At 41.5% G+C, this 11,402-nt stretch overlaps 1 protein-coding gene and 1 non-coding gene across 2 annotated transcripts; one reads left to right on the top strand and one right to left on the bottom strand.

Annotated features, from left to right (window-relative positions):
- Nucleotides 1-435: 435 nt before the first annotated feature.
- LOC130504480 (small nucleolar RNA R71) lies at nucleotides 436-542 on the bottom strand. Its single transcript, XR_008941280.1, has one exon. It is a non-coding gene; the product is annotated as a small nucleolar RNA R71 (small nucleolar RNA).
- Nucleotides 543-4,033: 3,491 nt separating this feature from the next.
- Nucleotides 4,034-6,260, top strand: LOC130504479 (uncharacterized protein At3g60930, chloroplastic-like). The gene is made up of 5 exons (XM_056999094.1): nucleotides 4,034-4,690; nucleotides 4,744-4,981; nucleotides 5,061-5,397; nucleotides 5,452-5,626; nucleotides 5,700-6,260. Exons 1-5 carry the CDS (start codon nucleotides 4,034-4,036, stop codon nucleotides 6,258-6,260), a joined length of 1,968 nt encoding a protein of 655 aa, XP_056855074.1.
- Nucleotides 6,261-11,402: the final 5,142 nt, after the last annotated feature.

Below are 11,402 nucleotides of genomic sequence, written 5' to 3'. Positions count from 1 at the left end.
AATCTCGTAATTTGGTGAAGTCTTGGTGAAGTAGTCGGCTAAACCATTTCGTCCTCGATATCGATCGACAACACTGGATGTGTATCGATCGATTATAATCTTCTAGTACGCGGATCTTCTCAGCTACATCGATCGACAACTCATGATGAGTATCGATCGATTGTAATAGCAATGTTGACTTCCGACTTGGTCTTGAATGGTCAACTCGGGTATATCATCTCTTGTACTCCAAAATGCTCCAAAAACATCACTTTCTCACAAAATGCTCCTGAACCTGAAAACATACCTAACAGGCTAGAAAACGGATTAAATATATAATAAAATACTAGTATACCATGGTTAAAAACAGGTGAAATCCATGGTATATCACTCACCACTTGGGAACAAGTCCGAGATGCCTTCTTAAGCCACTTCTACACGAAATTGAAGACGGCAACTCTGAGACAGAAGATCGCGACCTTCAAACAGCTAGTGGACGAGCCGTTCTGCGATGCATGGGAGCGATTCAACGTCTACCGCATGGAATGCCCACATCACGGTTTTGAAGAAGACTATCTGCTGGGAGTGTTCTACGATGGAGTAGGCTGGGAGTACATGAACGCTTTGAATTCAGCCAGTAATGGAGATTTCATGACCCAGTCCACTCAAGGTGCCTTCGAGTTGATTGAAAACATGGCCTCAAGCTCAGCTGATAATAACCGCAAAACTGATCGCACTCAGAAGGTGAAAAGCGTTGATAACAGCAAGACTGATGAGCTCTCTGCCAAGGTCGATCAGCTGATTAAGAGCAACCAGAACCAGGTCTTCATCATGGAAGAATCGCCTCAGGATAAAGCTACCGCGGAAGGCACATCAGAGGAAGATCAGTCAGCTGAGGATCAGCATGAAGTGAGCTATGTGAATGGGCAAGGATGGCAGTTCAAGAACTATCACCCGAACCCTAACGTAAGGAACAATCCCCACCTGTTCAATGCCCCTAAACCAGACGATAAAGCTCAAGGCAATCAGGGTCAGAACAGTGGATACCAAAGGCCTTATGGCAATCAGGGGAGAACTTTTGTCCTCAACCCAGCTCAGAATGCCCAGTTCCACAGCCAGAAACAGCCGGTTAATCACCAGGCTGCACAACCGGCTCAGACTGCTCCGCATGATGACATGAAGAGCCTCGCAAACATGATGAGTCAATTGCTCCAAGGTCAGCAGATCCAGGGAAAAGCACTGAACCAGGTCACCAACAACATCAACACCAGGATGAATCATATGTTCAATGACCTGAGTGCCAAGTATGACAATGTCTCAAGCCATATGAGACAGATGGATATTCAGATTGCTCAGACTGCTGAGAGTGTGAAGAGACAGCAAGGAACTCTCCCTAGAAAAACAGATAAAAACCCAAGGAGTGCAATGCAGTGGGTCTAAGGAGTGGAAAGCAACTGCCTGATCTGGACCCCAGAAAATTCACATCGGCTGAGAAAGGGAAGCAGAAGGAGTCGGATCAACCACCTAAAGCTGTACCCACATATGAGGAAGATGCAGAACAACCTACTGAGACTGTTCCGGCTGAAGCAGAGCGACCCGCTGGGGTTGTTCCACCGACTGAAACACCTTCCCCTGCTCGTCAGTATGTACCAAAAGTACCCTACCCTGTTCCGGCTAAAGTTACACGCAAGGATAAGGAGGAGATGAAGTGCAGGAAGATGCTGGAAGACCTAACTGTCAAGCTCCCTCTGATGAGTGCGATCCAGATGATACCATCCATGCGTAGCTTTGTGAAGGGACTGATCTCTGGGAAGATATCTGATGACAGCGAGTTCATGATTGTCTCTAAGGAGTGCAGTGCAGTTCTCCAGAATAAAAGGATCAAGAAACTGGGTGATCCGGGAAAGTTTGTCCTCTCGGTTCAGATTGGGAGAACAGTCTTCTCATGCTCATTGGTCGATCTAGGGTCAAGCATAAACCTCATGCCATATTATGTGGCTAAGCGCCTTGGATACACGGACTTCAAGCCTACCAGGATGTCCCTAGTGTTTGCTGATCGATCTGTGAAGTCTCCAGTTGGAATCCTCGAAGATCTTCAAGTTCTGGTTGGGAACACACTTGTTCCTGCCGATTTCGTTGTTCTGGAAGTCGAGGAAGATTCAAATGATCCCCTGATCCTGGGCAGACCATTCCTATGCACTGTTGGAGCTATCATTGATGTCCGACAAAGAAAGATTAATCTCCATCTTGGAGATATTGTGATGAAGTTTGAGATGAATCAGATGCTCAAAAAGCCGATGTTGGATGGACAAACTTTCACTGTCCAAGAAGATGGTGATCCGCTAGAGCCGCATGAGGGAATGATTGAGGAGATTCTCACCGATGATCCTCTTGAACTCGCCTTAGTCAGAGCTGAAGCCGAGCAGAGCTTAGAGAGTGTTGATGCTGATGCCTATGCAAGGTTCTGGATTCAGCCAGGAGTATTGAAAGGATGGTGGCGAATTTAAGTCTGGGGGAGAACAGCGAGCCCAGCCCATCGGCTGGAACAACCGCGCCTCAGAACCCGTCTGTTCCGGCGGCTCAGACCGATGACTCATGGAGCGAACTGAAAGCTCCAAAGGTAGAGCTCAAATCCCTTCCCAAGGGACTCAGGTATGCATTTCTTGGACCCAACTCTACATATCCTGTCATTGTGAATGCTGACCTGAACAATGCCGAGACTGCTCTGCTTTTGTGTGAACTGAGAAAATATCGTAAGGCATTAGGTTATTCTCTAGCTGACATACCTGGCATTTCACCTGATCTGTGCATGCATAGAATACACCTGGAAGATGAATCGATGACTTCTGTAGAACATCAAAGGAGGCTAAACCCAAACCCAAACCACTTCTAGAAGCAGGTGTGATCTATGCGATCTCTGATAGTAAGTGGGTTAGTCCTGTGCATGTAGTACCTAAGAAAGGTGGGATCACAGTGGTAACCAATGAAAAGAATGAATTGATCCCTACTAGAACAGTCACTGGTCATCGCATGTGCATTGATTTTTGTAAGCTTAATGCTGCGACTCGTAAGGATTGTGAGGGATTAAACTCACCTCCTGGTTTTGAGATCAGGTTAAGATTAGGGAAAGATTAGGGAAAGATAATGTGGGCTGAATCCCATAATAACTTGTACAATGAACTTTGATTTGTATTGATGATTTTGATAAAAGAGTTGTTACAAAGGATGTTCTTTGATGATTACAAAGATAATGAGAATGTTACAAAGATAATGAGAGTATTGTGTCGAATAAGGGTTGAATCCATGTCTTTTTCTTGATTGACTTCTCCTTTAAATAGTCTCAGGCTCCATTTGATCGCCACCAACTGGTTCCCGAGATCCCCTCCGTGATTTGAGGGATTTGTAACAGTTCCCCTTTGACCGGGTCATGCGCCTACTTGTGCGTCCACGAGCTGCCTCCTTTCCGTGACCTCTCTAGTAAGCACCTTTAGCTCACAGCCTCCGGCTCTAGCTTAGCTGCCTTTAAGGATTGAATTTGTGATGGGCCTATCGCGACCCGTTATCATTTCTTGTTATTCATCATTAGCTAGCGGGCCATATTTGGGCCCAACAGTTGCCCCCAGCTTTCGAGAGACGATTTGTTTTCTCGGGAGCTAAACCTAGCCGCCCAACCTAGATTTTCTTGTTGAGATAATGATTATCAGTTATCTCAATCGCAGATATTCTTTGCTTAATCGGACGGTTGTAGTTACGTTTAACGAGATCGACGGTTCAGATTAAAGGGAGTTTGAAATGTAGTTTCCGATTTTCGAGATGTGATGGGATATAAAGCTGCAGGTATTAACTGCTTCTCTCTCCACTTTCTCCACGCCACTCGACGGTTTCCAAGGTAACTTCCCCTCTCTCTTTTTATTTTACTGCGTTTTCTTTTTTTTTATCTCTGCTTCATGATCGAACTTGTTCTTCACCCCTAACTTCTTTAGAGATTCCGTTCTTGCTCAACTTAACTCGATCCTTCCCCTTTCACTTCCTTTCTCTTTACCCTTTACTTATCATGAGTCAAAAGGAAGGCTCCGGTGAAATTCAAATCTCTGCTTCCGGTGCTCGTCTTATGAAGGTTAAACAAGAAGCCGGAGAGAAGATGAAGAAGGATGCCAAGAAGAAGAAGGCTAAAGACTCAATTGGAGCGAGAGTCAAGAGGATGAAGAAGAAAGATGGCAAGAGCACCTCCTCTGGACCTCACTCTCCCTCGCTGTTGAAGAGTCAGGATGTCGTTAATCTCGTCGTCCAAGCTCACGGCAAGAGTAATCTAGCCAGGGCTTGTACTGACGATGAAACCCCTGAAACTGTCCCGGAGGGTTGGTTCTGTATTCACGAGAAATACATCTCCAAGTGCCACCTTAGGTTCCCTCTCCCAACCCTCTTGCTAGATCTCCTAGATCACTATCAACTGGCCCTTTCCCAACTTTGCCCCTCGGTTATCCGAGTGGTGAACGGATTCATCACCAGGGCTAAGGAAGAAGGAGTTATCATAGGGTTGAGTGAGCTGATGAGTCTGTTCCTGATAAAGGAGAGCTCTTCCACGGATGGCGGAAGCGGGACCTATTACCTCCCATGTCGTCCGGGGCTAGGCATATTTAAGTTTACGGCCAGTGATGATGACTGGCGAAAGAAGTATTTCTATGTCAAGATCGACCCTTCTACGGTTCCTGTAGGCCGAGCCCTCAGGACCTCTTGGTCTGACATTTCTGGTTAGGATTTTAGGGATATGTTTGTGTATTCGTTTTTGCTTATCGCGATTCGCTAACCTCTTTGATTCTTCTTGCAGAGATTGAGGACCCTGTTAAGTTATCCGGTAAACTCACCAGAGCTCTCTATAGGAAGCTGCAGCACAGCCCTAATACTTGGGGAGCTTATACTACTACGAGAGTTGGATCAGCTAGGTTCCCTGAACGATACAAGGTTTCTTTTCCTGATTCAGTTTCGGTTGCTGGTTTAGAAGGTAACCTTCTTTCATTGATTTCAAATTCTTAATGCTTGAATTTGTCTTTTGGGATTAAGGATTTTTCCTTTTGATTTAGTTTCCGAAGGTGGATCGATATTTTCAGTTTCGTCAGGAGCCAGTACCTCAGAAAAGACTCAGTCACATAAGATGCCTATCCAGCCCTCGTTCCGTTCCAGGGGTAGATCAACCAAAGCTGCCAGCTCCTCTCGAGGAAGTGACAAGAATCCAGGAGGATCCTTCCTCAGCTCCGTGAAGGAAGTCCTTGACGATGGAGGCTCTGCTCCTGCTAAAGATGACGGTCGCTCCGAGCCCAAAGTTCAGGAAGTTGTCCCTCACTCCGAGGTCCCGGAGACGGAAGCTGATCCTCAAATGATGAGGGATACTCATGAGTTTGAGCCTCCGAGGAGCAAGAGGTCCAGGACCGACCAGGTTGATAGACCTTCGAGGTCTTCCTCCTCTTCTTCTAGAGGAGGAACCGTCGGCTGGAATTTTGCTCACTCGAAGCCTAGGTCAGTCTTGGATGACTCGTGGGGTTTGGCTACGCTGATGAGGCACATGAAGAGAACCGAATGCTCCCTTCCCTCGATCGCCAATCTCACGAATAAATATGAGTATGTCGAGATTGCCCATTACATGGGTCAGGTATGGTTTTTAGTCTTTTAACTTGATCCTCTCCGGAAGATGTTTATTAAGTCATTGTTTTCGTTTTTTGTAGCTGGCTGGTGCTATCAACAGGGCTCAGTTCAAATTTGAGGACACTGTGCACAATGCCCCCAACACTGAAGAATTAGCTCAGGTTACTGAGCTAGTGAAGGCTACCAAGACGGAGCTTGACCAGGTTCGGATTCAGGTCTCTGAACTTCAAGCTGAGGTCAAGAGACTCGGCTCCAAGGCTGACGTTCAGCAAGGGACGATCGAGAGTCAAGCGATTGATATCCAAGTGAAGAATAGGAAGATCGGGGAGTTGGATTCTGCTCGGAAGATAGCCGAGTACCAGGTCAAAGAGCTGATCGCTTCATCCCAAGACAACCAGAAGAACAACGAAGCTGAGGTCAAGCTAGCCGTCCGGAGAGGAAAGAAGGAGGTAGCTGATGCCTACAACAAGATCTTGGTTTCTGTCAAGGAGAAGTTCTCCAAGAAGAAGGATGAAGTCGATCTTCTGGTTTACGCTCAAGAGCTTCAGGCTAATACTGAGCTCCTGAAGGACATGCTGGACAATGAAATCAAGAGTGCTGAAGATGAGTACCATTGCTTGGTGGCTATTGTGAGGGATTAAACTCACCACCTGGATTTTAGATCAGGTTTAAGGTTTAGGATAGGTTAGGGAAAGATAACGCGGGCTGAATCCCGTAATAACTTGTTGAATGAACTTTGATTTGTATTGATGATTTTGATAAAGAGTGATTACAAAGAGTGATCCTTTATGATTACAAAGATAATAAGAATGTGATGTGAATGAGAATGTTTTCAGAGTATCGAGTGAAATATGGATCGAATATATATCCTCTTTCTTGACTTGCTTTCTCTTTAAATAGCCTCAGGTCCAAAGCTTGATCGTCACCAACTGATTCCCGAGATCTTCTCCGTTTATTGAGGAATCCGTAACAGCTTCCCTTTGACCGGGTCCTGCGCTCCTTCTGTTACGATGCGAGCTTCCTCTTCATCGTGACCTCTTTGATAAAAATCCTTAGCTCTCAGCCTCCGGCTCCAGCTTAGCTCCTTTCAGATATCGAATTCGTGATGGACCTGTCGTGGCCTGTTATCATCCTTTGTTATTCACTAGTCAGCTATCGGGCCATATTCAAGCCCAACAGTTGCCCCCAGCTTTTGAGATTAGACTTCGTTATTCTCGGGAGCTAGACCTAGCCGCCCAACCTAGATCTTATGGTTGAGATAATGATTACTGGCTATCTCAACCATACATATTCTTGCTTGATCGGACGGCTGTAATCTCTCTCTAATTAAATCGACGACTCTGATTAAAGCGAGTTTGAAATTTGATTTCCGATTTTCGAGACGTGATGGGATATAAAGCTGAGAGAATTAACTGCTTATCTCTCCACTTCCTCCACGCCTCTTTAGCACCATTCTAGATTACTGATTGCAGATAGTACTAAAGATGCTAAAGTGGATCAACTTGCCATCTATATTCACTAGCTAAGATTGTTTGAAGGAACCAAAGCTGACCTCCAACACTAATACGGACTTATTTGCTTGTCTTGGGGTTTGGAAATCACTGGATCGGAATCCTCCTACGAGTCTGAAAGGTAAAAAGTCTGTGTGTTTCTGGTTCCCTTCCTTCTCTCTCTTCGGCATCTCGAGATCTAAGTTTATGTTATAAAAGATTGAAATGATTTCTTGAGAGGCAGAGGGGTAGGAGTGATTCCTGCGACCCCAGTATTCTAAATCTCAAGGATGATCACACATTGTGGAAACGAGGGATAGGTTTAGTACGGAACCCCATTATTCGCTACACTTTGCCAAAAAAATGTATGAGTTACAATGCAAATGTCAATTAGATGGACTAGATGACCTATGTGGCATCGAAACCTGTTGAAATTGAAACTAATAAGAGATTCAGAGAAGAGAGAAGAGGGGAGAAAGGGATCAGAGAAGACTACATGTGTGTTCAGATACTTGTTTGAGTTGAATCCATGTGTCCTTTGATCGATACTCCCAAGGTAAAGCCTGCACTTTTATTTTATGTTAAGAAATGAGATTAGTAGAGGGGAATGTCAGATGAAAATTGCTAAGTTGTTGACTATATGAGTTTGGTTGCTAAGCTAGGATAAGGCATGATGAACTTATGTGATTAGGATGTTTAGACATGAATTGCAGACCCATAGAGTGATGACTTCAATATATTGAATCTTTGAGTTCCTGCTATTTCCAAACCTTTTCCAAAGACTACTGTTTTTGCTTGAGGACAAGCAAAGGAGTAAGTCTGGGGGAGTTGATATACCATGGATTTTACCCGTTTTTAACCATGGTATACTAGTATTTTATTATATATTTAATCTGTTTTCTAGCCTGTTAGGTATGTTTTCAGGTTCAGGAGCATTTTGTGAGAAAGTGATGTTTTTGGAGCATTTTGGAGTGCAAGAGATGATACACCCGAGTTGACCATTCAAGACTAAGTCGGAAGTCAACATTGCGATTATAATCGATCGATACTCATCTTGAGTTGTCGATCGATGTAGCTGAGAAGATCCGCGTACTAGAAGATTATAATCGATCGATACACATTCAGTGTTGTCGATCGATATTGAGGACAAAATGGTTTAGCCGACTCCTTCACCAAGACTTCACCAAATTATGAGATTGCCCCTGACGAGTTTTTAACCTAATGGAAATGCTTAAATACTCCTGCTAAGTGTTTTTGACGGCAACCTTGAACCTTCGAAAGAAGCAAGCTTTTAACAACCATCAAAGCAGAGAGTGTGAGAGAGAGACTAGAGTTTTATTTGTTTGAGAGAGATTGGAGAGATTTCTCATCTCCTTTTGTACTTCTACTTTATTCTATCTATGCAATTCTTTCATCTATCTATTGTTATGAATTGTTTAGCTATGTCTGAGTAGTCTAATTGTTAGATCTAAGGTTTAAATAGGTTTGTGGGATTAGCCCCAAACTATAATTGCTAAGTTGTGATACTCATCAAATGGATTGCACCCTATGCTTGTTTTAGATTAGCTAACTAGAACATAGATCACTAGGATCTTTGATTATCTTGAATTATCCATTTGAGCTTGCCTGTCTCCCGTTGAGAAGAACGACAGTTCCTCCCTGAGACCTTGTGGTCATATTCGGCTTGCGCCAAGGCAGATCTAGAAGCCGTCGATCGATATCCCGACAGGTGAATCGATCGGCGCTGCGAAAGTTGTATCGCTCGATATCTCAAAAGGATATCGACCGACTCTTTTTCTGTGTCATCATGCGAAAGGTGTGGCCAGAAATCTAGATATTTTAACCAGTGATACATCACATATGTTAAGCGGCTGAGATCTATAGTATCATGCAAGCAACTTGTTAAAGCATTTATAGAGATTATAATCTCCATTCCTGAATAGAAACCATATGTCTAGCACTCTTTATCACATTTAAACAACCCATCATATTGTTAGTTAGAGCAACTACCTTGCTCATTCTAGGAATTGTTATTTTCATTTCTATCATATAAACCAACCTTGCCTAGGATTGATTAGTAGATTTTATTTAATTGGTTCCCTAGCTCCTCGTGATTCGATCCCTAAGTACTACAGCTGTACCTCTTATTTGAGAGAGTAAGCGCTACTGGGTAATCTGAGCACTATCATACATACTTCACTTTACAGAATTTTGCTTACACTTTATATCTAAATGTAAGGTTTTATGTAATAGTAAGACACACATACAACAAGATCATGATCAATTATAAACTCGTTAATTCAATAGAGTATACACATTCAGTTGATTACATATTCACTTGAAATTGACAATTGGAGTTTGAATATAACATTTTAAAGTATACAAATATAGTCTTTTATTTTAGGGTATAATTGCTTATTTAGGGTATAGAGTTGTTTATATAAGGATTTAGGTTTTGGATTTGGATTTATGTTGCATGAAATATAATAAATAACACAAATTTGTTTGAAACTACATTGTATATACTTCACTTTACAGAATTTTTCTTACACTTTATATCTAAATGTAAGGTTTTATGTAATAGTAAGACACACATACAACAAGATCATGATCAATTCTAAACTCGTTAATTCAATAGAGTATACACATTCAGTTGATTACATATTCACTTGAAATTGATAATTGGAGTTTGAGTATAACATTTTAAAGTATACAAATATAGTCTTTTATTTTAGGGTATAATTGCTTATTTAGGGTATAGAGTTGTTTATATAAGGACTTAGGTTTTGGATTTGGATTTATGTTGCATGAAATATAATAAATAACACAAATTCGTTTGAAACTACATTGTATATACTTCACTTTACAGAATTTTGCTTACACTTTATATCTAAATGTAAGGTTTTATGTAATAGTAAGACACACATACAACAAGATCATGATCAATTCTAAACTCGTTAATTCAATAGAGTATACACATTCAGTTGATTACATATTCACTTGAAATTGATAATTGGAGTTTAGATATAACATTTTAAAGTATAAACATTTCATCTTTGATAATTGAAAGTATGATTGAGTTACGGCTGAGTTATACTAAAACATGTTGAGTTACTACTCGACTAGACTGAGTTATATTTACATTTTTCAATTTTAGGGTAAGTTTGTGGTATGGCTGACTTACAAATTACGACGCGGCTTAGTTATAGATACGATAAGTCTCGGTTACCAGAGGTAACAAAACATTCTCGCTTTTATCAATTTGATTTAACGGCTGAGTTATATATTAATAAACGCATAGTTTTGTTTACATACGACTGAGTTAAAACAACTTAAAAGTTAACAAAGGCTGAGTTACATAACATGCGAAAGCTGACTTATGATGAAAAAACATGACTAAATAGAGAAGTAGTACTGCCTTAATATCTTCAACATCTTCCACCAAGCACTCATCCGCCCATTTGAATAAATGACTCTGTTTTCACCAATGTAACCAGATTTAAGTATTACGTTTCCGAACATAGGAAATAAGAACCAGAACTAACCTTATGATATCCTTTTGCACAGCAATAGTACAATCTTCCTGGATTTGTTTCGCTTCCAGATGTAAAAATGTCAGATGGTGCACCACACCAACACTCTTTCGGCGTTCCTCTTTCTATATTCCTACGTCGTCTGTAATAATTTCCTGAGGTGAAGGATGAGGAAGACATTGTTAAAATAGATTTCAAAGTCCTTGGAAACTAAAAATAGTTTTACTTTGTAAGAAGAGATACGACATCACAGATATAATACTATTAAATATATAAAATACAATATAATATCAGTGTCTCGATATTGTAAATGAAATATGCATCCGTGCCAGCCATATATATAAAAACTCGTAATAATGAGTCTCGATATTATCATGGCAGCCAAATTTTCCCACGCGCATAATGATGGAACTTCCCATATACGGCCTCTTAAAATTAAATCGAAGCTGGGTCATTTAAATACAATGATGACTGAGTTATTTAAATACGATATGTCTGACTTATTTAAATAAAATGATGGCTGAGTTATACCTTAATTATATTAGATATGTTGCCGACATAACATTCAGAAACAGAAACAATGCGTTTCAAAATAAAATTACGGCTGAGTTATTGAAACAAGTTATGGCTGACTTGTATAAAATGTGTGGCCGATATTACATTCAGAAACGGAAATAATGAAGTTCAAAATACAGACACGAAAAGACTTTCAGGAACCAAAATTATCTGGATCAAACTCTTCAAACATGTGGCAGAGATC

This window comes from Raphanus sativus, unplaced genomic scaffold (genome assembly GCF_000801105.2).
Source record: "Raphanus sativus cultivar WK10039 unplaced genomic scaffold, ASM80110v3 Scaffold1605, whole genome shotgun sequence".
In the NCBI taxonomy this organism is placed as follows: domain Eukaryota; kingdom Viridiplantae; phylum Streptophyta; class Magnoliopsida; order Brassicales; family Brassicaceae; genus Raphanus; species Raphanus sativus.
Note: the sequence above shows the minus strand (reverse complement) of the source record. Positions and strands in the feature narration are given on the sequence as shown.